This window comes from Phragmites australis, chromosome 4, assembly GCF_958298935.1.
Source record: "Phragmites australis chromosome 4, lpPhrAust1.1, whole genome shotgun sequence".
NCBI lineage: Eukaryota > Viridiplantae > Streptophyta > Magnoliopsida > Poales > Poaceae > Phragmites > Phragmites australis.
In genome coordinates this window covers 31,269,977-31,295,573 of record NC_084924.1, presented here as the reverse complement: position 1 = coordinate 31,295,573, position 25,597 = coordinate 31,269,977, and the positions used below count along the sequence as shown (strand labels likewise).

Here is a 25,597-nt window from a genome sequence, read left to right as displayed (position 1 = left end):
GTCCAACCCTCACTCTTTTTCATTAATGGAGAGGTTAGGTTACATGCCGAATAGTTACATCCAATCGGACTAACTATCCTATTACATGCCTGCCCTATCCTCCCTGACCTAAGCGGCTAGCGCAAAGTTGACAGAAAGGGTTCGCTGAACTCTCACCTCTATTTGCCCTTGAATGAGTCAAGCAACCTCTTATACTCCTCCTTGGAGCGATAGCTCACCACTCCAGGTATCGGACGACGACCGACATAAGGTCTAGGGAAGGTGGCTGATGCAAAGACCCTGTTGGGTTGCTGACCGGCGTTGGCGCACCTTGCAGACCTCCCTTCCGCTTCATCTCTGACTCTTCCTCTTCATCGATCTCCTTCTCTAGAAGGTCCCAATCGACCCTCTCCTCGTCATCAGAGATATCGATGACCTCGGCCAAGGGATCCGCCTAGGTGGGAGATTGAGACAGACTGGCAGGGGACAGCCTTCTTTGGAAGGGCATGAGCTTTATGGTTGCTGGCTTCAACCTTGCAAGTATACCCTTGACAACCGCTGCCTCCAAAAGCACCACGGCAAGCGGATCTGGAGCCGGAGGTGACTCTGCCCCCATCGAGTTGTCCGAGATCATCAACCTCTCTGGTGATGAAGGAGGGGAGTACGCCATGGCCTTAGGGCCTGCAGACATTGTGGAGCAGAACGCGTGATGGGATGGATGTGAATGGACTCTAGGCACTAAAGGCTTGAGGGTGAGAAGGACGGCGTGGGGGTGGTTCGAAAGGGCATCAAGCACTCCTCTTTTAAACCACAGCGACACCCCAACCAGTGTGGCCTTCAAACTACTTGAAACCCGAGGGGGCGCACAGAAGGAACCGAGAGTCCTTCAAATCCAGCGGCAATCAATATATATATATATATCTCTCTCGTATCCTCTTTTTCCCTCTCGGGACATTTAAATCTCCCCACGTGACGTGAAGTTTAGAGTTACACTCTGAGGACTGACGGTGTCAATGACCACTCTCTTGGCAGACTACGTCCACCTGGGGCCCAAGTGGTGTGACCAGGCTAGGCCATAGTCACGAGGAAGCTCGGGGGCTACTATCGGTTTATTGAGTAAAGGGGTACCCTGGAAAATGGGCATCACGAGGGATATAATGGCAAGAGGTGTATATTTCCTAAAACTGGTCGGTCACGCGACCAGAGTATGGTTCCCGCGACCAGTACAAGGCATATGTGACCAGTCTCCCTGCGCCATCACATAAACCCGCGACCGGCCCCACTGGTCGCAGGGTCGGATCTAACACAACTTGTCTAATCGCATTTATTGACATCCACTCAAGTGTTTTCCTTCCCCAGACGTCAACTCTAGTGGATGAAGTCATGGACGACGCAGAGGGGTATTGTCCCATCTCATAGCATTAAATGCTACGGAGTGAGACCTTTGCAGGTCAACATGACACCACACGACAGACGAGACGTTGTCAGCAGGCCGATCAAGCAAGTGGTCGGGGACGGCACAAAGGGGCATTGCCCCATCCCGTACATTAAATGTTGCAGAGTGAGACTTTGTAGACCAGCACAGCGGCGGACAGCGATGGAATATACTGAGCCCTTCGAGCAAGTGGACACACCTGGTCCTTCGTAATGATAGCTTGAGTTAGATATTAGGATGGGTAGGGTCTTCTATTTGGACCCACATATAAGTTCTCCTCCTCCCTACTATATAAAGGGATGAGTACCCCGTTTGTAGAGAAGGACAGATCAAGTCTGGCAGCTAGCTAGAACTACCTATGTAACTAATTGAGATCCTCCATAACACAACACACAGGACATAGGGCTATTATCCTCCGGGAGGTCTGAACCTATATAAATCCCTGTGTCCCTAAGTCCATCGTATGCGCACACATTAATTCCTAAAACGCCGTTCATGCACCCGCTATCCAGCATATCCCGAAATCATTGTCAGAGACTAACCCTCGACAGCACTCTATCTCATGAGTCTGCTCAACTACCAATCGATTATCGACCATCTTATAGTCATGATACTTCTCCATGACATACAGTTCATTGTCTGCATCTGACGCACTAAATTTTGCATTTAGTGTGTCCTACAACTCCTTTGTATCCTTTATGTGCATGTAAACATCACAGAGACGATTGGCAAGAGCGCTAAGAACACATCCTACAAAAAGTGTGTTGGCTTCCTCGAACTTTTTCTCCTCATCAGAGGAAAGAGTTTCTTCAAGCCTGCCAGACGTAACCCAGTAGCAATTCATAGCTATAAGCCACATAGTAGCTTTTACTTGCCATCTCTTAAAGTGCACACCGGTAAATTTGTCGAGCCTCAGTTCATCGGCAAAACTAGCCATCGTTAAATCAAAGTGCTTAAGAATAAGGTTTTTGGATTGTTGGAAAAATAACACTTTCAGATTTAATTTAATTCAGTTTCAATATAACATGAACAAAAATAGATGCAGATAAGCAATATCGACTAGGTTTCGACTAGCGCCGACGAGTCTCAACTAGATTCAACTATCACTCGAGTAGGACTCGACTAGCTCTGACGAGCCTCGACTAGATGCTCGAGCAGGATTTCAACTAGCTCCAAAGAGGCTCGACTAGATGCTCTAGCAGGATTTCGACTAGGTATCTAATACAGATTGCAATGTACATATCCAAGGGCGATGTGAGATGCAGAGACCCCTGTGATGTCGAAGTAGTAGACAAGGACGAATGATGAAGTAGTCAAAGTAGATCGCAATGATGTAGAGGAAGCAGATCATGAGTAGTCGCGACAAGTGTTTCCTAAAAACCTTATTCACCCTCTCCCGGTGCAGGATCCCAAAAGCGACTGGTTTTGGAGACCTACTCTCCTATTCGTCGGTGCATGTCGGCGCAACGGGATAGAGTAGACTACATGCGACGGTACAACAGAGAAAAATTGGTAAAACCCTAGTCGTGTATATGCTTTGTTGCGGTGACTGACCGATATATATAGTGGGGGAATCACGCGGTTGAAACACGTCACGATTAGACTCTTAACCGATGTGGTTTCAATATACTTATCTATTTGCCCACGTAGCAAAAGAATAAAACTACAAAGGAAGTTGTACCTACGCAAGTAACTAGACCCAATTTCAACAGACCATTTACATAGGTGCACGCGCCCTCCAACCCTGACCCTGCCGAGACGAGCGAGGGTGCGTATTCTTCTAATCTTCTCATCCACATATGCTAAGTGAGGGAGGAGAGAATCCATTTTAAGTTAGTCTTCCTTCATCTTCACTAATAAGATGGACTAAAAGATACACTCACATATCCACATAATTACACTTTTAAATTTATTTAGAATTATACTAATATAATAGATCAACCCCGTATATCCTAACACAACCATCATCATCAAGAGCTATTGCTTCCTCCTGTTGGATACGTCATTGCATCCCAGCTATGGTGAACTGGTGTGATACTGTGATAAGAATGTAGCTAGTGTTGGGTGATGTGGTAGGAGGTGGCCCATCCGCCCACGGTGGGGCAGAGGGAAATGTGTCTAATGTGGCCTTTATTTTCTTGTGGACCATGTCGGATTAGAGAGCGATCCACGTTTGATGAGAGGGAGAGAGGGGGTGGTATGATCTTTTGTGAGAGAGGGGGATTGATGGATATATAGTCTTTTGATTGGACTGGATTCACAAATGCTACACGATGGGTTCTCGCATTTACCGTCGAAAGCCCATTGTTCATTCTTTACAACCTTATCTCATTTACTCTTCTTTACAACCTTATCTCTCACGTGAGATATATAAAAAAAGTGCGTGAGATAATAACTTTCCTTCATTTACTGTTCTTTACAACCTTATCTATCACGTGAGCACTTCTACCACCCCGAAACCCTAATCACCTTTCTTCATGCTCCCATCCACCTCACTTTTGGGCACTGAGGTTGTTTGTTTGAGCTTCTACAAGTTGTTACTTTTTTATAAGTCTGCTACTAGTATAAATCAGCAAAAAAACTGTTTCTGACTTCTATGGTTTTTATAGTAATAAAGATTATATTTGCTTCTTAGAAACCAAAGTTAAAAGCTAGTAAAAACAAGTTATTTGTTTAATCTTCTATTTTGTGAGAAACAGAACCTATTTTGTGAGGAATAGAACCTAACGGAAGCCTAATAAAAAGACCCCTAGTCTTTGTTATGAGCGACTCAAGCTAGTGCAAACACCTTCCCATCCTTTTGCCTCTCTTGGGCATCTTCCGTCTACCCTTTGCCTCTAGTGATAGGTAGGGAATTTATATTTTTGAGTTAAAGTTTGATAAAGCCCCAAATTGAAAGTTGAAATAATTATACAAATATTTGAACCATCTAGCTGGCAGTTGCACATTTTTGTGCTGGAAGTTCGAATTTTGCAGTTAAAAATTCTTAGAGTTACGAACAAGAATTTCATCTACTGAAGGACAGTTGATCGAAGTGAAGTTTGTCAATGGGTGGCACTCGATGGTAGCTAACGTCAAGTCATGTGTTAAGGCGCAACTATGTCATCTCTATTTCTACTATATAAAATATAAGTTGATTCTCACATCAATTTTTTCCTATTTTTTCCCATATAATAAAACTATATAAAAATTAAACAATTTATTCATTTTTTTATCCATCCTCACCCCTAGCATTCCCGTCACATTACCGGTTACCAATATAAGACTCGTTTTACGAAGGAAAAAAAATCTATTTTCCGTCCCTCAACTATTGTTACGGTTTAATTTTCATCCCTCAACTTCAACACCAGAAATCTGACATCCCCAAACTTTTAAAACAGTTTAGAATTCGTCCATCGGCCCACTTTCGAGTAGTTTTACATAAGTGGCATGTATGACTAGGATCCCACGCTGCCCCAACATGCTAAGTCACCCGCTCCTTCATCTCTGTCTCTCTCCGGTGTAACAGCATAGCATAGCACAACCCGTTGGCTGGATAGTCCTTGACCTTGCTCCACATTGCCGGCGACGCAAACTTTCTGATCTAAGCCATGACCTCGGCTGCCTATTTCTGCTCCTCATTCCATTCCCTACCCTGACTTGCCATTCTGATCGGCCGCGTGCTTTTACTTAGCATCCTAGGCAGCCCTGCTCTGTCCACCACTGCATGAGCATAATCGCGTGCGTAGGTACCACCACACTGCTCGTGCCTCTCTTCGTGTCACAGGGCGAAGTGGTGCAGTGGCGGTGTTGGTCGGTCAATGTGATCATGGAGACCCCGTCGTTGACATGTGACAAGGAGTTCGAGGTCGATGCACACTCACAGTCCAACTACTCTGACTTCGATGACCTAGACAGACCATGGGGCCACCAGCCGGAGGCGTCCTTCAACGTGTCCTCCGAGTGCAGCAGGGAGCCTGAGAGCCCGTACGGCTCACCGTACCTGCGTTGGTCGGTTTGCATGCTCCCCGCGCGGATGCCGCATCCGCCGCTACTGAAGAGGCTCGGCATGACGCGGTATGCGTGACGGGAAGACTAGCGATGACGGTAGGTCTTTCTTCATCATTGCTTCAAGTTTTATTGGTCCTTGGCGCTAAATTGCTAATTGATAGTGCGGTGAATTCGCAGAGCTATAGCTGATAAAGGAGAGGTTCTCGAAGCTTCTACTAGGGGAGGACATGTCGGGTGATGGCGACTAGACCGAGGTCTGACATCTACATCAATCTCCCCGCCCTCAAGAAACTGTATGAGATGTTGCTTGTAACATTCAAGATTCTTTTTACGGTGATACTAGCTGGATTTTAGCCGTAAAACTTGTTGCTTGCTCACGTCAAGTGGTGGCTACCCATGCCGTGTGTCACCAAGCCTGGGCTGATAGAATTGTTGCAGCGAGACCTGTAGCAGAAGCGTGACTGCGTGAGCCAAATTCACAAGGTGGCCATGGCCATCAACAAAGGCGTTCCTGCAGAGATACGGATCTATGACCTGTACAAGCAAGCACTACCCAAGGTAACATCAAATATCTACGAGATTTCTCGAGATTACGTGCAATTCATCAGCATTCCTAAATCTGAAAATGGATTCTGAATCCTAAATGCTAAATGTTCAGTGCAGGCAAGCGAGGGTGGGGGACCTGATCTACCGGCACATGTTTTTTTCTCTTCAGAGCACGAGGCCTTGGAGGTGGCGGACTACGTGGAGGCGGCGATGCACATGTGGCGGCGGAAGGCGAGCCAGAGCCACTCGAGTTCACCCTGGAGCACGGTTAAGGACCTGATGGAGTCCGACAAGAATGTGATACTGGTGAGTCACATCGATGATGTGTTGCTCTGCCTCAAGCATATCAGGGGTTTTGGACCGAGAGGCCATGGCAGATTTGGAGGTGGAAGGGCCTCACGACAATGATAACCATGGAAATAGGAGGGAAAGAAGAGGGAGAGAAGAAGAAGAGATTGATAGATGGACCTCAATGTGGGAGAGGCTAAGTCAATATGGTGAGATCACGTGAGATGCAAGTTAGCAGTGCTACGTGTGCAAAACCACTCTGAAACAGGTTGATAAACAATTTGGGATGGTTTTAAACATTGGGGGGGTGAAAGATTTCTAGTATTGGAGTTAAATGACAAAAATTAAACTGTAACTATAGTTGAGGGACAAAATAGACTTTTTCCTTTTACTAATAAAAATAAATAAAAATAGGAGAGAAATTAACCGATAATCTCCTCCTACTTTTTTGTCCCATCTAAAATCAAACTATAGCACAATACTCCCATGTCGTATCTACATGTGCATACTTTGAGTTTATATTTGATGTTACTACATTCGATATTTATATTTTTGTAGTTCGAGCACTTAGCTAGTCTTCTCTAAACATTAGATAATTGTCGAATGGTAGTCCATATCTGTGTTAGGCGGATGATTTGGCCTACGGTAAGCTCGTGAGTTGATCTGCATAGAAAATGCTTGCAGTTAGCCATTCAATTCAAGTGATAATTAGAGGTATCTTTTGCCATTATCCTTTCATCTAAAGGCATATCAGCATATGTCTCGTATTAAAAAACTTATCCCTGAGTATTTGTTTCATTACCAATCATGTTGGTGTTTGAAAGCGTCAGATCGATATGTATTTTTTTAAATATTAGTATAACTTAGACGTATATAGACACTTATATCACCGTACATACACATATAATTACATAACGGCTATAGAAGATTAGAGATACGGAGCTGGTAAGACACACATGAAGCACAAAAACAAACCTGAGGTTTGATCTTTGATAGGTATGAATACAACTATATTCACTAACAATTATTTAGACTTGGTTCTACAGAAAGTTATAGGGATTTGAATTAAAAGAAAATCTTCCAAAGGTGTCCCTGTTTGAGTATTTCTCCGGTACTGGTACTGTGGTACAATGGAACATACGCACAATGGTATTTGTGAAATATATGAGTTCCGTGAGGGTATAAGCAAAGCTCCCCCTTTTTATTCACTCGACAAATCGATCACGCTGCGTGCACGTGACCTCCCTAACCTAGCTGCCCTTCCCTCCCGCAAGGCGCAAAGCGGCGGCGCTTCCCCTGTTGAGAGAGAGAGAGAGAGAGAGAGAGAGAGAGAGCAGCGATGACGTGGGAGGAGGGGGTGGAAGAGGAATACGGGGAGGAGATGGCGGCGTCAGAGTCGGAGGAGGAGGTGGTGGTGGGGCAGATGCCGACGGTGATGGTGCCGAAGCACATCAAGAAGCGCTCCCTCAAAAACAAGGCGCTCTCCGTCACCCTCGACGAGAAAGCCCTCAGGTGCCGCTTCCTCCTTCGCCTTCTCCCCCTTGCCGGCACCGCAAAATTTCCGTGGAACAGCATGATTGTAGTGGTTTTTTTGTTGCGAACTGTATAAATCATTATGTATTTCTGGTACTGTGCTGCGACGGATTTTACCGAATTCGTGACCGGGATCTCTGTTTGGCAGGGATTTCGTGACCGGGTTCCACAAGAGGAAGAAGAAGAGAAGAAAGGAGGCGCAGAAGATTTTGCAGGAGAAGGAGAGGAAGAAGAGAATCCGGGAGCGCAAGAGGGTGAGAAACTCTCACACAGATACAAAACGAACTGTTTTCTTTTCAGTAATGTTGTGGTTCGTGGAAGATATTTTGCAACAACAACGATAAGAACTTTTAGCCCCAAGCAAGTTGGGGTAGGCTTGAGATGAAACCCAATAAGAGCCAGCAAAAAAAAAGATAAAAAGGTAAAGAGATACAAAAGTTATTAGGAATAATAATAGTAATAATAGTAAAAGGAGATCGATAGCCTGGGTAATGGTTCAGGCATGTGGACTGCTGATTTCCTTGGATAATTCTTTGGGGGTATTCCAATCCTTCGAGTCCAGTACTGCCTCCTATGTTAGGTTTGGTTGACCTCTACCTCTCCTACACTATTGGCACACTTTAGTATTTCACTATGCTCCGGTGCCTCTGATGGAAGATATATTGCTTCAATTTTTTAAAAAGAAATATAATATTGGTTTTTGCATTGTTGAGAGACAAAATTATCTCAGAGAAAAATGATTGATCATTGAGTTTCTCTTGCAAATCACTTGTTATCTGGCCAACATATTGTAGGATCCTTCTGGGTGAAAGATTCATTTAGGATTGCATGATGTATGCCATTATGTCAATGTGCATGAGTCCAACATAAGAAATTTAGGAAGAAAGAAATCTAAAAGGGTGCGTGCTTATATCATTCATATTGAAATACAGAAAGCTACTTGTAATTGATAGACATTGCTAGGGGAGTAATGACTAAGAGGACTGCTAATTTATACTGTGATGGTTACGTTGAATGGAAGATGCCTGCAGATATGCAGCACGCAGTGCAGTTCTGAAAGCTGAGTTAGGTGCCCAGTTTGTACTTTCTGGGACAAATCATGTTTTTGCCCTTGCACAAGATTTTACCAAAAGATCTCAATTTGTATTTACTTGAATGATGCTACAAAAATATGTGCTAGGGACAACTCTGAAGAGCTTAATCTCATTTTAAGGTGGCTTGTGTTGTGTTTCCCGTGTCACAGCAACAACATGAGCTGCACTTCCTGGTTGGTGTCTCTTGGTTTTGCTGAGTATTGTTATTTTGTTCCAGAGAAAAGAAGAGAAAGAGGTTGCTATGTATGGTAGAGTGCTTTCATCGGATAATGCTGATGGTGCTGGATTAGAAAATGAAGGTATCCACAATGATGGTGAGGAGATGGAAACTACTGATGATTTATCCGCATCTTTGTCTGGTGAGTGCATGAACTAGATTTTATAACAGTTGTCTGCCATTCTACTGTGCTACAGCATGACGTTGTTTCTAGAGATCAACACCTAATTCTCCTCTAAATTAATTCTTTCTCTAGAAACCAAAACCTATGAAGATGACGGTACTAGAATTACAGTTACCACCTGTAAGATTACTGGCGAAGATGGTGACCTTGGCCCGAAAATTGTTGGCCCTGTCTCGGCGAGCTACACCACCAAGAATCCTAGCTCAGCTGGCAAGAAAAACTCCAGTTTAGGTGTAAAGAAGAAGCCACAGAAGAGAACGTTCAAGAACAAGATTAAAAAGAAAAAGGGTGACAAGAAGCGGGGTGCTGCAAAGGGTAAAAGGAAGAACAAAGGAAGGAAGTAGAGTTTTTGTCAGTCCTATGTAGAGAATTGTATGGCTGACTGGCTGTGGCAAACCTCACATGACTTGATCTGCACTTGTTTGGTGATATACCGATGATTCATCCATACGAGGCTGATATGCCAGCCAGTCTCACGGTTCATGGATGAAATGTTGTCCTATTTTTCTCTTAATCAACATATATTTGTGCCTCCGGACTCTTTCTGCGTTGTTCTGAAGAGTGCTGGGCTGACAGAAGGGTGGCGCCGCCTATGCAGTAGAGGGTTAACAAATGCGACTGAGGACCGAAAACTGGACCCAGCGCATTCTTCAAAAACCAGAGAATTTGGTTAAATTTAATTGAATTTTGTCAAACTTTCAAATTTTGAATTTGATCGAAAATTGCTTGGTTTCTAAATGCGAACCAGACCAAATCGGTCGAAAACCACACATTTTGAGCGGCTTTCGTCATATTTGTTAACCTGCTAGGCAGGCGGGAAGGTGAAGTTGGGCGCTATGACAGCACCTTTTGGCATGTTTGTTCGAGGAAATCGACGATTTGCTTATAGTCCTAAATGGGAAACACATTTGCCGCTCGCGTGGCTAATGGTATCGTGCTACTCACTTGTGTAGGCGACATTTGCTTAGTCCCAAGGTGACGCAAGAGCTGACCCATTCCCACCTTTGATCAGGGTTTTTGTTACCGATCGGAGCTCGGTAACCGAGCTCTGGCGGTAACCAAAAATTCGTGATTACTGTGGTTATCGATCGAATTTTCAAAAAATTTTGGAAAAAATTTATTTGAATAAATTTGAAATTTAGAGGAGAAATCACGATTTTACCCACTCGGTAACCGATCGAATTAGACCAGTTACCGAACGGTTTTTGCGATTTATCGAGCGGTTTTCTTGAATTTTCCGTATTATCGGTAACCGTTCGGTTTTTATCGGTAAACGCTCGATTTTCTCGATTTATCAAGCGGTTTTCTCGATTTTCAATGAACTTAAAAAAAAACTAAAAATTATCTCAGTCTTCTAAAATCAATAACTAATTTATCTGAGCTTCAAATCAAGTGAAACAAATGTTTTTGGTTTCCTTGTAACATGATCTACATGATAAAAGTATTTATACTCATAAAAAAGTTCAAAATTTTCTGTGAGAAAATGTATTTATTAAACCAAGTTAAATGCATAGTTTACTCTTTGCTAATCCAAAAATCATGAAACTAATTTTGTTAGTCTTCTTACATGATCCTATTTCTTTTAAAAATACATGAACTCATGAATTAGTTATTGTAACATGTAGGATTGTGTAAATGTATTGCGACTAGATTAGTTCATAACTGACCCATCACACTAAAAAATTAGTGAAACCACTTTTATTAGCTTATTTATACTATGATTTATGTAGGAAAAATAATAGACATGAAAAAGTTAATTACAGTGCTATTTCTTAACATATTCACTTTATGCTTGTGAACTTTGTAAAAATCATAGAGAAATTAATAAAACTCTAAATAAAGTAAAATCAATTTTAAAGATCCTTTTAAGATACGTTCTATATAAGAAAAATATGTGTTTGTATGTTAAACGTTTTCTTAACATGAATTAATAACTGAGCCGCATGTTTCAACTTTTTTCATTTTTTTCAAACTTACTCCTTATAGAATATGATGCAAATGACATTATTTTTGAAATTTTTTTTCATAGAAGGTCTTAGAATTGCGTCTAGTTTTTAAAGATTTTTTTGAATTGTTTTATTTTTTCGAATTTTTTGAATTCAAATTCGGCTACCGTTCGGTTTTTGAAACCGAGCCGGAGCGAGATGGCCGGTTATTGCAATTTTTTTTGGGTAACCGTTGAATTTTCGAACCCTGCCTTTGATTCGCTTAGTCCCTGTTCTCCTTGCTTCAGCCTGTCGCCGCTGCTCGATTTGCCTGTGTAGTCGCTGGCCAGTGCAAAATTTCTCACCATTCGATTCCTATTCTCCTCCATCCATCTTCTGACTCAACTTTGTCTCATAGAGCTCTCAAACTAGAGCTCTAGATTGGCTTCAAGCAGTGATCCAGAGCTGAGAATTAAGAGAAGCTCAACTTCTTTTTCCTCCTCTTTTTTCTCTTCATCCTCCTACCCTTCCTCTTCGTTGTTTGAACAACGTCGGACGGAATAGCGACAATCTCGCACGCGTGAATCCAACTGAGCAGGGGGACCTCCAGGATGGCGACGAGCTTGCACGTGAGGGGATGGTGCCCAGATGCTTGCGAGCTGAGCGACGAAAGGAAGCAGTCGCTGCAACTTGAGAAGATGACAGTGGCGGGAATTCATGACGGCAGGCAGTGGGCGCAAAGGTCCAGATTCCTTCTCAAATGCATTTGGGAAGCAAGACTTAGATGAAGCCTTTGAAGTGCTGAATTCGAATCCGTCATCTACCTGGTTCTTTGATGGTTGTTAGCCGTCATTAATTGACCCATCATAAGTGCTCAAGATAAATCAGTGCAAAGATTGATGGTTGAGCCTTTGTATGGTTGTTTGCTTGTACACGAACTCGATGCCGCTGTGCTTGTGGATCTCGTAGTGGGTGTGGCGCTTGAGAGTCTCATATGGCTCATCAAAATGGCTGGCACTGCTGAAATTTTCGGATCAAACACTCTCAATTGCACCCACATAGCGGGCTCAACTCGGCCTGGTTGAGGCATATGGGCCAGGCTAGGAGGAGCCACGCAACTACAAACACACCCTTATAGTTGGTATAGTCGTATGCAGACGATGAACCACAGTCCACAGGTGTTATCCTACAGTGACGGCACGCTGCGTCAGTGGCAAGGGGCCGCGCCGCGCCACGCCACGCCACGCTTGTTTTTTGGAGAGAAGGGATTAACCCCTGCTTTTACTGAAAGCGATATAGTTCACAGGTTTGGTACTGATACTAGGGACACCAGTTTACAATGCAAGCACTGAGGATCAAAGCAGCAAACTATCCTCATCAAATAGAGTAGCCACCTTGGCATTAGGATCAGAACATATTGCAAATAAATTGGGAAATTGTATTCTCAAAGGAGTACTATCAATCAAACATCATGCCAAAAGAGAGTATGATTCCCATTTTCAATCCTATGGATAGCTCCCCGCTTAAACAAATGTTTAACTTTGTACAAGCCTATCAAAATTGAGAACCTCGTGCTGCCTTAGACTGAAAGAAATCTCAATGAGGCATATACTTAGCTGTAAGCAATTTACGCCACTCACCTTCTTTGTTATGATATAATTTTCAAATCTATTTAGTAATTAAACAAGCATTAAAAATTCTTGTATTCATAATACCTAAGCCCCATGCTTTTTAGGATGGCAAACAACATACCATCTAACCATATGATATTTAAATTTATCTGAAGCCTCTCTAGAAAAATTTAGCTCTAATTGAGTCTATTTTCCTATGAACCCAAGGTGACAATAAGTAAAAGCTCATGTTATAAGTAGGAAGACTACTAAGAGAGAAATTTATCAGAATTAGTCCCCCCAAGACATGTATTTCCCTTTCCAAAGATTCAACCTTTTGATAAATTTATCTGTAACACTATCAAAAGCAAGCATACCCAATACATGGTCATCAATAGGAATCCTCAAATATTTCAAAGGTAAAGTACCAAGTTTGTAGTTAAGTATGTTAGCTATTCTCTGTGGTGCTCATCATTGTCCATCCCAAAAACATAAACCTAACTCTTATGATAGTTATTTTAAGACAGATCATCCCCTTTATCATTATAACAGTGTTATCAGCGTATTTTATATGTGTAAACCCCGATATCAGATGTGATCAAGCCCTTTGGTTAGCTTTATCTAACAGTATAGCTAAAACATCAATAGTGATATTAAAAAAAAGTGGAGACAAGGGACTCCCCTACGCTGCGCTTGTTTGGTGTTGTGCCGGCAACTTTTTTAAGGAGTTCTGTCTGGTTTGACTCGGACCTGTGTAACCGTCACGCCACTCCTCTCCCTCTCTTCCCCATCCGAAAATGGCGGGCCACCTCTTCTCCACTCCACCTCGGCCCGATCCCCACCGTCTCCTCTCCCTTCTCTTCCCTTCATTGCTCCACTCCGCCCTCCCCTTCCCCGACCGATCGGATCCGCCACCCTCCCCTCCCTTTTCCCACACGGCGCGCCGCGATCGGCTAACTTGACTGCACCAAGTTGGATAACATCGACCACCTTGTAGGGCCCCTCCTATTTGGTGGAGAGCTTATTTCGACCTGCCTTATTTTGGATTTGCCTAAGGACGAGTTTGCCTATGAACAGTGTTCACTCCCACACTTTACGGTCATGATAGCGTCTGAGGCTTTACTGATATCAGGTTGCTCGAATTAGAGCACCATCGCAGAATTCTTTGATCAGGTTTATGTCATCCTCTCATCGCGTCATACAGCGGTCGGCCGAGTAGCTGGTCACTCGGGGTGACTGAAGGGCGATCTCAGAGGGGAGCATTGCTTTCGCACCAAAGATCAGGAAGAAATGAGTTTCGGTTGTGGCCCTGTTGGGGATCATTCATAGCAACCAGAGTACTATAGAGAGCTCGTCCACCCAGCGTACTGAATAGCTCTTAAGCTGATTGAAGAACTGGGTTTTGATCCCTTGCAATATCACCCTATTTTCCCTTTCGAACTGTCCGTTGGTTTGGGGTGTGCCACCGACACGTAGCAAACCTTGGTCCCGATGTCTTCGCAGTAGTCCCGAAAGGCACTACTGGCGAACTAAGTCCTATTGTCTGTAATTATGTGGTTTAGACTGTCAAACCACATTACATGGCCCGGTATGAACTTGATCGCTGCTACGGCAGTGATTTTTTTGACGAGCTCAGCTTCGATCCACTTAGTGAATTTGTCGATTGCCATGAACAGGAATTCAAAACCGTCTGGGGCTTTAGGGAATGGTCTCATGATATCAAGCCCCTAGACAGCGAAAGGCCAAGATAGTGGTATGGTTTGCAGTGCTTGAGCTGGTAAGTTGGTATGTTGCCCATGATACTGACATGACTCACACCGTTTCACCAGCTCGCAAGCATCTTGGAGGGCCGCGAGCCAATAGAATCCTTACCGGAATACTTTTTTGACTAGGGTGCGGTATGAAGTGTGGCTACCACAAATGCCTCCATGGATATTATGGAGCATTGTGCTCCCCTCTTCCTAAGTGATGCATTTCAGTAAAAGACCTTTGCTCCCCTTACGGTAAAGGCATTCCTCTACCAGGGAGTATCTACGGGTTTACCGTGTGACGTTTTCTGCTGAAGCATCATTATTAGAGACTGCTTGATTCTGAAATTAGTCCAAGATCTAATCCATCCAGGTTATACCTGAATCAAGCAAGGCGACCACATGATGACCACTCGAGATCGACGACATCAAAGGAGGCATTGCCTCAAAAGGTGTTACCTCAGGTGCTCTATTTCCAAGCGGAGCATCCCCTTCACCTTGGTCTGAGGCCGCGGTGGATGGTCGTGTGAGTCTTTCTTCAAAGACTCTGACCAAGACAAATTTGCAAGAAGAAACTAGATGGGCCAGCTCATCGGCTAGGAGGTTGTCCTTGCGAGGGACGTGCTTGACCTCAAAACTGATGAAGCGTCACTCCAGTCTTCTCACTTCAGTAAGGTATGCTGCCATTATCGGATCAGAGCACTAAAACTCCTTTTGCACTTGGTTCTCGACCAGTAGCAAGTCCCCTATCGCCAGCAAGCCTTTATCCCTAGTGCGGAGGTCGCTCACATTCTGGACAAGCGGCCCTCGTACTCTGTAATATTGTTAATGGCCGAAAAACATAATTGAACTACGTACTGAGGTTGTCGCCGGTCAATGAAATCAGGACCACTCCAACCCCCACTCCCTTCAGCATAAACAATATGCCGAAGTGCATGGTCTAGTGCTCATAAACCTCTAGTAGCCTTTCCTGCTTGGGCTCAACGACGACCACTCGGCCATAAAATCAACCAGTGTCTGGGACTTGATAGCCATTCAGGGGACAAACTAAATATCGAGCTCCCCAAGCTCTACTACCCACTTTGTTGTCCTTCCTGCCGTATCCCTGCTATGGAGAATTTGTCGAATGGGGAGCATTAAGGTTACCTTGATTTTGTGGATCTGAAAGTAATGTTTGAGTTTATGAGATGCCATCAGTATAGCGTCTAGTAGCTTCTAAGCCTATGGGTACCAAGCTTTAGTGTTATGTAGGACCTCGCCAACTTAGTACAAGTGTCGCTGAAGACCTTCTCGTTTTAAGGGCATCATAGCTGTTGGGATTATAATCTAATCCAATTGGCAAATTTCGTTTTAAGTTTGAGTTGAGAAATTTTAGAAAATAATCTGAATTACCACTGTTTTTTGTTGGACATCCATGTTTCCTCAATTTTGTACTCTGTTGCATGGATCTATGCACTTGTACAGTTCTGCTTGAGCATAGTTGTGATGATTGTTTCACAATGAACCTACTGTAACTAGATAAGTTCAGACATGCCATTCTAAAGCTTCACCATCAAGTGATTTGAAATTAACCAAGTCAGTTGTATTTTAGTGTTGAAATCATTGAGCTGCTGGGAAGCCAGGAACAGATTTACTTCTTCGAGTTGATGGAGATGTCCGTTGTCCAACATATTAGTAGTCCCATTTGGGGTGGGCTGGAACAGGGTTGGGTCCCTGCCCAATCTGCAGAATCCCACCCTATCCAGCCCACCCTTAGCGGAACATAAAGATGAAATTAGACCTAGGCATTATGTGGGGTTATCAGAATAGCAGGCTAGCAGCAGTATCTTCAGTGATGTTCACTTGAGTTGTTAATCACAATTAGTTATCTGAAGTTGGACAGCTCATCTATGTTGGTATTTTTTGTTACCGATGTCATGTGCAGTTAGTTGTTTATTATGCCTCATGATGGGTACTATCTCTTTACCTTGGTTTTGAACCTTGATACGGAAGATTATGTTCTTGTGCTCTTGCTTCCTTTTTCAGGAAATAACCATTTGATTATCCGCATTCTGTAGTTCCTGGAACGGAATAATCAAAGTATGGAGCATGCCACAAATAACTAAAGTTGCAACCCTGAAAGGTCATACAGAACGTGCAACTGATGTTGCCTTTTCTCCAGCTGATGATTGCTTAGCAACGGCTTCAGCTGATAAAACTGCAAAACTATGGAAACCAGATGGGTCACTTTTAATGTCCTTTGATGGTCACCTTGATCGTCTTGCTCGCCTTGCTTTTCATCCATCTGGAAAGTAGCTTGGTACAGCTAGCTATGACAAGACTTGGAGATTATGGGACATCAATACTGGAAAGGAACTGCTACTTCAAGAGGGGCACAGCAGAAGCGTTTATGGAGTTAGCTTTCACCTAGATGGCTCTTTGGCGGCATCTTGTGGTCTTGATTGATATGCTCGAGTATGGGATCTAAGATCAGGAAGATTGTTCTTCACCCTTAAGGGGCATGTGAAACCTGTAAGTTCATTGCACTCCATTTATGAGGGGCATGTGAAATCTGTAAGTTTGCAACATGAAATTTTAGAAGTACCTTTCCAGTATTTCCCTGTGAGATTATACATATTTTTTGTGCAGCTATAATTATGCATAATCTCTTTTGTTTTATGACATGATTTTGTTTTCTATTTCAGGTCCTAGGAGTCAGTTTCTCTCCTAATGGTTATCTGGTAGCAACTGGAAGTGAAGACAATTTCTGTCGAATATGGGATGAGGAAAAAAGAAATGTTATATTCTATACCAGCTCATAAGAGTCTTATTTCACATGTGAAATTCGAACCCCAAGAAGGATATTATTTAGTGACTTCTTCCTATGACATCAAAGCAGCGGTAATTTTGATATGCCATTTATGTAAGTTTATTTCTTTCTCCCTACATTTGCCAATTGGTGTCTCATATATTCCATATTTTCAGCTGTGGTCAGCTCGGGATTACAAACCAATCAAAAGTTTGGTGGGCCATGAGTCAAAGGTTACTAGTTTGGATATTAGTGGAGGTAAGATGTGCTGGAATTTATGCAAACTTTAACGTTCTTTTGGGCCGTGTTGGGCTGCCAGGGCTGGCCCTTCTTTCTGTCTCGGTCCAGTCCAGTGTGGGCGCCGTATATATACGGCCTATCTAGGGTTGGAAAGCAGCACGGGATTTTTCCTTGGCCGCTCCGTCTGATGGCTCCTGGGGGCTGGCGGCGGCAACGCTCCGGCCGATTCTTTGGGCGGATGCGCTGGTTGCAGCAGCATCAGGAGAGATGGATCTTTGGGTGGTCGCGGGAATCTCGCAGGGATGAGACTGCGGCTCTCTGGATTGAGGATAAGTCCCCTGTCTCATTCTCTCGGGTTTTTCCTCTCTGGGTGCGACGGCATAAAAGTGGCTTATTACCTCCCTTGTATTCTAGCTCGGAGTTGGATCAGGACCTAGATCCTGAGTCTCATCTTGGGTTTTCTCTGGTGATCTACTCGAGAGTGAATGCTCTGTTGGTGGCCGAAGCTGCAACGCTGAAGCTGATCCGGATTGCAGTGGCAGTTCGGTTCTAGGCTTTGTATCTCCGATCTCCTCTCACCGCCGGCAACGGAGGGTGATTGGTTTTCTGGGTCAGTGGCGCATTAGCCGTGCCTAGCCAATCTTCATTTTGATCTCGATCAAAGCTTTCTCTGTGAGTTCCTCTACCTTCTATTCTGTTAACTTGCTCTGTGATGATGATATATTAAGATTGGATTAGTAGATGGGTACAATAGCTAGAGATCCGTGATCTGGGCAGTGTGCTGAAATCCCTAATGTTTACATCTTGTCATAATTCTTCTGAGTAAGTTGTATGCAGAAATGGATGTATGTTGATTGCAAGTTTATGCGCACAAGTTAGAACTGGTGCTTGTGACATAGTCAGTGTCTGCTTAGTTTATTCTGTGATGGATATATATGCTGATATATTCTGAGATATCCAGTCATTCTATTCTGCGATTATCTCTTGTGCTGGACAACCTGGTTGATCCTTTGTTGGCTAGAAGAATTATGTAATAGGGTTCTTTTCAGTCACTGTCCAGAACTATTTTAATGTCTGTCCAGATTCTCTAAGCTAGATGAAAACCCTTTAATAGTCCAATCTATGATATTGAGGAAAGAACAATTAGGGAGCAAGACTTTCATGTCTTGGGGCCAATTGTTAACTTATTCTGAGAGCACAGTATTTTGTTTTATCTTCTGCTATCAGTTTGTTGTGCAGATTATACTCATATGCTTTATCTTGGTATTCAGCTATTGTTGGTACTCCTGTAGAGGTATTTTCTGCTGTTACTCTTACTTCTTTCAGCAGCATAAACCTGTGTACAGATAGCTCTACTTTCTGCAATATTATATTTATAGTTGGAATAAGGTATATGCTCATTATATGGCACTATATTATACTACAAGATGTTGCTTAAGCACTTCTCTATCCTTGTGTACATATTATACGTTCAGAATCCCTTTATAGGAGTAACCAATTCAGCCCCTCTTATCTCGTCGTACCGAAAATCAAGTTGTGTTATTCACATTGTTGTTTTTGATCATTCACTTGGTTGTGCAGAGAACAAATACCAAGCAAACTACACTTTTAGGTTCTTATTTTTTTTTAAAAAAAAAATCACCTTAGATCAATATTCTAGTTTCTTAACTTGCAGTGGTAATTGAGCGGTTATGCTATTGAATATTGTTTAATAGGATTAAGTTGTTTTCTTTTGTGATGAGTAGAGCTGTGGGAAGTACCACCTTTTAATTGTATGTAATTGAGCGGTTATGCTATTGAATATTGTTTTCTTTTGTGATAAGTAGAGATGTGGGAAAAGTACCACCTTGTAATTGTATGCCATTTGATTTTTTCTTAAAATTGTGCATTTAGGATCTTGTACCTTTTAATCATCCGTGACTATTGCAATCTGCTTTATCCTTTCAACCTCTGTTCATCCATAATTCTTTTTGGTGAAATATATCCCTTATGCTGGACTTTTGATCCTAAGAATGTATACTGTATCAATTTGTATATTAGGTGATATATATCTGATGTTGTACGAGTAGGTTGGTGGCCTGCTTGTTGGGTTGTCACTCACTTTTTTTATGTGTCATCTACTTGTGAAATTCTTGCATAAGCTTCAACATGTCATTTCTAAACTTCTAATTGGTCGTGTATATGTGGTTTATGCAGATGGACAGCAGATTGTGATCGTGTCGCATGATCGCACGATAAAGATTTGGTCATGCAGAAGCAGCACGCAGGATAATGCTATGGAGTTGGACTGAGACATTGACTTCACTGTTATGAGCACTGTTCTGCCCTTCTGCTAGAGATAATTGTTCTCCCTTTTGCTGATTTGCTGTTCGAATTGATTGTTCTTGCCATCACACAGCACTATTTCGTAGCATGTATGAACCCTTAGCTCAAGAAAATATGCTGTGATATGTCACTTTTGCCATATGGCTTGTCATATGTTAACAAAAATAGAATACAAGAGAACTTGATGTTCTACTTGGAGGCACATTCCTCCAGTCCTACCCCATATTAACTCACTTATCGCTGCACTTGTTAGCTGCGTGCCTTGATGCTTATTGCAGTTCTCTCTTTTTGGTACCCTTATTGCACTTCTTCATAACGGGAAGCCGGTACGCTTTTCTCTTGTTCATGTCCAATTGCATTTGTTTTCCTTGGTCATTATTTCTTTGGTCTTGTGCACCACTGTGAGCAGAGCTGAATGACTCTCATTCTGCTGGGTCTGTTAACAATGAACAAACTTTACATGATATTTTGATGGAACTTTTCTGAAGCATTTTAAGAAATTTAGAGGTGCTGTTTATGTGCTTGCCCCCAATTGGTAAGCAAGTTGTTGGCATTGCACTCCAAATCCAATCATGGTTACTACTATACTCAAGCAATGATGTGCACCAACCGATCGATGATCTCATCACGAGAGATTATCAAGTGCATGCGACAGGTGTTGCCTACGTGCTTATGAGCTGCCTGCCGGTGCACGCGGCGATTCTGCAGTGCAGTGACCCCAGGCGCGTTGAGCCTGAGGAAAAGAGAAATCTAAAGTCGAGTGACGACCTCAAATACGGATGCAACGCTCCGACAAGGAAAACCCCTAATGCAACACTCAACATAATTGATGGCTACATAATCTCTAACTTTTCCAGAGAGTTGTTTTTCTAAGTGACGGACGGTTTAGTTCATTTGCTTGTATACCAAAAGCCTTGCCGAAAAATTCTTATTCGGTAATTTATAAGTGATTTGTTTTCATCGTTGGAAAATATCCAATTTACGCTAGAAATCTCTCGGGCCATTTTGAGAAGATTCTAACGAGCTGCATTGAACGGTCTGCCACACCAAATAACCCTTGGGTAAAGTCAGAGACCACCTGCACGCGTGTCGCTGTGCGTTCGCCCTCACGGCTAGCTGCCTCACGCAGTCGCAGCCGCGCCACGTCGGACGCCTCGATGTAGTACACAGGCGCCTGACGACGGTGCTCCTCTCATCGTCGGTTGTGGTTGGCATGTCGACCTGGCCGTGATGGTGGGCGTCCAGCGGCGTGAACGCCGCCTCGTCGTGGTTTGGCCGGGAGACCTGCAGAGAGCGTGCCCGACCACACGAGCTCGGACCACGCGCCAACGAGCATGCTCAAGGCGTACCCGTCCACGACCACATGATTGGCGCTCCACGTACGCCGCGGTGAAGCCGCCGCACCGACAGCGCCACGTCCTTGCAGCACGGCTGCTGGATCCTCTCCAGCGACGCGGCCGCCGAGCTGTACTCCAGGCACGCGCGCAGTCCTTGGGCTACTCACTTTATGCATTTTGGACCAGCGATGGCACACATAAAAGTTTAAGAATCCAAATCTGCCTTTTAAAAGTTCATGGAAAACATTGAATTTAAGGTTGCAAATTAAACCAATAAGTTGCGAAGGGCAAAACCATCCAACATGACGCAACTCTATTGAGTCGTACTCTTGCATATATAGGTGCAGTCAATGGACGCATAACTCCATAAGATATGTCTATCCAACAACATACCGGACTAAAATAAATAATTATTACCCTAAACATCACTGCCTTGCAGTAACCTTGACCAAACAACTACAGCACACTATGAGCGACAAGGGCGACCATGTTTCTTCCACGCCGATGAAGCACTCACAACACTTAGCTGTGGCATGCATGCATATACCCCTTCTTCCCCCAACTGAGCTTAAGTCTTCTTCGATCAAGAGCGCACAGCAGTCAGATTACTTCCAACCAGGTTCATAGCTCTCTCTGTTGCTCCAACCAAGAAGCCTTTTCATCTGCTATCAACATCACAAGTGCCATTTAACACAAGCAGATTGACACAAAATAGCACTTCCAACCATTGTAGGTTCATGCCACACCATACACATGACAGGACCAGAAAGCCCAGAACCAGCTTGCATTGGCAACCTTCTCACATTCTTGGCATCTCATCTCTAGCTAGATCGTCACTTTGGTTTAGGTGCTGCACCATTACTTCCTTGAACAATAGGCAGCCCCAGTGCGTGCGCAAACATTCTTTTAGCTGCTCCAGTCTGCTCTTTCTTCAAGCTCTCAGCACTAACAGCTCTACTGTTAGCTGTGTGACACCTTTGGTTACCTGGGGCTTGACATGGATTCCTACCAGCTGAGTTTGACTTACCGTTTCGAACATAACTCACTTCTCTATTATCTGGTGTAACTGGACAGAAGTTGTTCCTGCTACTTGTCAGAATATTTGGTCCGTTCATCAGTTGCTTTCCTTTGCACTCTGTCATGGCAACTGTCTCTGTGGGATTTTGAACTTTTTTACCAAGGGCATGTGCGATCATCCGTTGAGCAACAACAGGGACCTGTCTACATTTTGTCACTGATGTATCCTTTCCCTTGGCATCATCTGTAGAGAATATTCGCTCACGAGCAGCTCGATAAGCAGCTTCCCTCTCCTTGAGTGATGCTGCTGGAAGTACCACTGACTGCTTCAGAGGCTTCATGTCTGAAAGATATGGGATAATTGGTTAGTTCTTTATTTTCCAGAACCTACATACTTCTATGTCGAAATTATGCTAAGAATAGAAGTTTACCTAATATCTATTCATAACTACAAGACTTTTGGTTCAAAGGTAGAGTGCATGTCCCACATACCTGCATCACCTTCCACGTGCGAGCTTACAAGAGAAATATCCTCTTGGACAAATTGTTCCTTCCGAGTCTTTTGGATATCTGCTAGAAGACAATGCGAGTTACAAACTTGTTATACAGAAGGGCGGCATGAACAAGACATCACATTGATACGTGTAATAATTGCTGTACTAACATTTTCACTTTATGAGGATAAAACAAGGAAACCAATTATATGCCATTTGCAACATAAAGATATGTCTGTATGAACAATCAAAGCACATACGTCTCACTTAACCAGATAAAAAGGGTGTGTCAAGCTGACCACCCGCTTCAACACCACATGGAGCAGGATGCTGATTTACTTCTCCTGCAGCCAGGTTTTAACTCTTTGTTTTACAAAATGTTGCTCACTAAACATTGCATGTGAAATAAATATAACAACAAAAGTGGTAGTCACTTCCTACTTATTGTAGGGCCACTTCAGTCAGCAGGAAGCCCCACATTACATTTTTTAACAAGTACCTATGTAATCAGTAACTGCCTCACTTTGTCTACGATTCTTTGATCATATAGGAAGATTATGCGTGTATGTTGGTCCAAATACCAGATCAAACAATACATCACATCAAAATACATCTTCTACAAACGTGCAGATATATGAAACCATACCTGTATCATTTCTTGTTAGCACAACAGATGCTGAATCATCACTATTGTCATACTTCCATAACATATCACTAACAAGGACAGGTGGGCTGCAACAAATAGAATAAGGAAATTCAACCCAACGGTAACAGAATAACTGCTTGGGATTTACCTAATCAATAACATATAGCGCAGTTTTTTAGCTAAATATACCACAGAAAGAATAGAATAGACAAGACCAACAAAAATGTGATTCTAACATTAAGGAAGTATCGTAGAAGATGATAAGGTTATGACTTGTTCGCTTAAATAGCTCATAATACCTAAGAGAACCATCCAAAAATCCAAATGACAAGAAAACTATTATTTCAACACTCATGCCCCGAGTAACACAATGGTTTGAGGGTGCAGCCTGCATGCTTAAATCCTAAACATGGAAATGAACATTGACATCTAACGGGACATTCTAGGTAGGGAATAAGGATAGAATTGGAACGGCGTGCTAACAAACAATATATCTGCAATTCTGCATCTTGAGATCAAATGGATAATTTGATTTCTCTTGCACTCAACAAGCATTAAGTGCTCGTTGAAATATATTGACGTGCAAGGGAGATTGCGATCAACTAAATGTTGGGATATGATCTAATAAACATAAACAAGAAGATATGAAGGAATGAAATATGGCAGACAACAAGAAAGCAAGGGAGTTTGGCAACATACATGGCAGTTTCAGGGCAGCGCTGTAGGATTAAATGCCGATCATTGCCTTCGCCAACAGATTCATGAGCAAACCTACGCAAAATCAGGTAAGTTAGCAATGACATAGCAGATGGAACGGAGCAGATTTGGACATAGTGGTACTACTACTCGCACCCATATATGTCGGCGAGGCGATGCAAAAGAAGGCGATGGTACGCGCTGGTTGGCTGGAGCTCAATGAGATTTGGATCATGTTCACGGTCAGCGTTGTCGTCGTCGTCATCGACACGGCACTGCTGTCGCTGGAGGATGGTGATGAGGGCCTCCTCGGTGGAGAGGACGAGGTGCTTGCTGTGGAGGTTGTCCTTGATGAGCGAGGCCAGCTCCTCAACCTGATTTTGCAGAGTCTCGGCCTCAGTTCGGTCCACACAAAAAAAAAAAACGATGAGATACAGAGTGAAGAGTACAAACCATGGCGAACTGGGTGGCGGACATCTCGACTGGATTGGATTGGAGAGGCGGCGGGATTCCTCGGCTTGGAGAAGTGGGAAGTTGGGAGGAAGCAATTCAACGAGCCGAACCTGCAGGGAGGAAGAGCTGCTCAGGAAACCCTAGCCTAGCCCAACAGCTGCAATTGGGGACGGAAGGCGAAGGGATGCTAGGATCGGAATCGAAATTGGGGAGGGGATCGGAGGAAACCCGGGCCTGAAGGAAGCGGCAACCGACTAGCGCATGGAGGAGGGAGGGGCAGGGGGAATCGAGCAACGGTAGTAAGCCAAAGGCCGCCCGTACTGGCGGCGGCGGAGACCAGCCGAGCAATCCTGACCCGAATCGAACAGAAGCCGAGTGGGTCACCAAATCAGAGGAAGTTGGAACCGTGTGACGGTCGGACAGGGAGGTGTAAATCTTGAGTTTTTAGTTGAAGGTTTACACAAATATATTATATAGTCAATTTAAAAGCAAACATTTACCACGGTGGCTCACCGGCACACGTGTGATAGAAGAGATACATTTACATGCGGTGTGAGTATGGTATCCTCATGTAGTGATGTGCGTGTGTGTTTCTTGTAATGAAGAAATAACATATTTAGAGTATTTGTATGGTTTACAATTTATGATGTCAATTATCACATCTGCTTATTATATTTTGATAATTTGTCGATTATTTCGGATGTAAATTTGAGTGTTAAGACTAAATTTCATTTAGATCAGGCGTGACAACGCAATACTATCTTTCTAGTTTTTAGCATCGATGGATTGTGAGTGGCGCTAGCATGGTTTGATAAAAAACGGAGTGTTAATGCAAAAGTCCCATAGAGAGCGACAAAAGTTAAATATTACCAAAATAGAAAAAAGAGGTAGCGTCCAGACCAGTATATATTAAATATGGACATGTATGTTAAATTATTGTAGCATGCACGTCGAAATTTAGCTATGTCCATATCTTTTTTATGGTTTGCTTTAAAAAAATATTCTTCTCACTTTAAAATTGCGTACGGAGAGTGGCAAGGAAAAAAAGTTGT

The 25,597-nt window shown here is 43.3% G+C and overlaps 2 protein-coding genes and 2 pseudogenes across 4 annotated transcripts; 3 read left to right on the top strand and 1 right to left on the bottom strand.

Moving 5' to 3' along the window:
* Positions 1 to 5,222: 5,222 nt before the first annotated feature.
* On the top strand, positions 5,223 to 6,358 carry LOC133914724 (rop guanine nucleotide exchange factor 3-like; annotated as a pseudogene).
* Positions 6,359 to 7,460: 1,102 nt separating this feature from the next.
* Positions 7,461 to 9,799, top strand: LOC133916097 (ribosomal RNA-processing protein 17-like). Its single transcript, XM_062359606.1, has 4 exons — positions 7,461 to 7,750; positions 7,920 to 8,025; positions 9,083 to 9,224; positions 9,339 to 9,799. Exons 1-4 carry the CDS (start codon positions 7,578 to 7,580, stop codon positions 9,608 to 9,610), a joined length of 693 nt encoding a protein of 230 aa, XP_062215590.1. The 5' UTR covers positions 7,461 to 7,577; the 3' UTR covers positions 9,611 to 9,799.
* Positions 9,800 to 16,595: 6,796 nt separating this feature from the next.
* Positions 16,596 to 20,222, top strand: LOC133916096 (U4/U6 small nuclear ribonucleoprotein PRP4-like protein; annotated as a pseudogene).
* A 1,320-nt stretch (positions 20,223 to 21,542) lies between these two features.
* Positions 21,543 to 24,980, bottom strand: LOC133916095 (uncharacterized). 3 transcript variants are annotated; one of them, XM_062359605.1, is made up of 7 exons: positions 24,774 to 24,980; positions 24,546 to 24,655; positions 24,249 to 24,466; positions 24,096 to 24,167; positions 23,397 to 23,482; positions 22,749 to 22,826; positions 21,543 to 22,599 (listed from the first exon to the last, which is right to left on the bottom strand). In XM_062359605.1, the coding sequence occupies exons 2-7, from the start codon at positions 24,567 to 24,569 to the stop codon at positions 22,073 to 22,075; spliced, it is 1,005 nt and encodes a 334-aa protein (XP_062215589.1). In that variant the 5' UTR covers positions 24,570 to 24,655; positions 24,774 to 24,980; the 3' UTR covers positions 21,543 to 22,072. The 3 variants fall into 3 exon arrangements, with proteins under 3 accessions (XP_062215589.1, XP_062215588.1, XP_062215587.1); XM_062359604.1 differs by having other exon boundaries at positions 24,780 to 24,980; XM_062359603.1 differs by having other exon boundaries at positions 24,546 to 24,980.
* Between the last annotated feature and the right edge of the window lie 617 nt (positions 24,981 to 25,597).

Bases quoted from the DNA above. Each gene is read 5' to 3' on its own strand.
- LOC133916097 (XM_062359606.1), top strand. From the start codon at position 7,578: ATGACGTGGGAGGAGGGGGTGGAAGAGGAATACGGGGAGGAGATGGCG. The intron at 7,751-7,919 runs GTGCCGCTTCCT...TCTGTTTGGCAG, and splicing joins CTCGACGAGAAAGCCCTCAG to GGATTTCGTGACCGGGTTCC. The intron at 9,225-9,338 runs GTGAGTGCATGA...TTCTTTCTCTAG, and splicing joins TTTATCCGCATCTTTGTCTG to AAACCAAAACCTATGAAGAT.
- LOC133916095 (XM_062359603.1), bottom strand. From the start codon at position 24,569: ATGTCCGCCACCCAGTTCGCCATG. The intron at 24,467-24,545 runs GTTTGTACTCTT...CTGCAAAATCAG, and splicing joins CCGCCACCCAGTTCGCCATG to GTTGAGGAGCTGGCCTCGCT. The intron at 22,600-22,748 runs GTATGTGGGACA...CATATCTTTCAG, and splicing joins GCACGTGGAAGGTGATGCAG to ACATGAAGCCTCTGAAGCAG.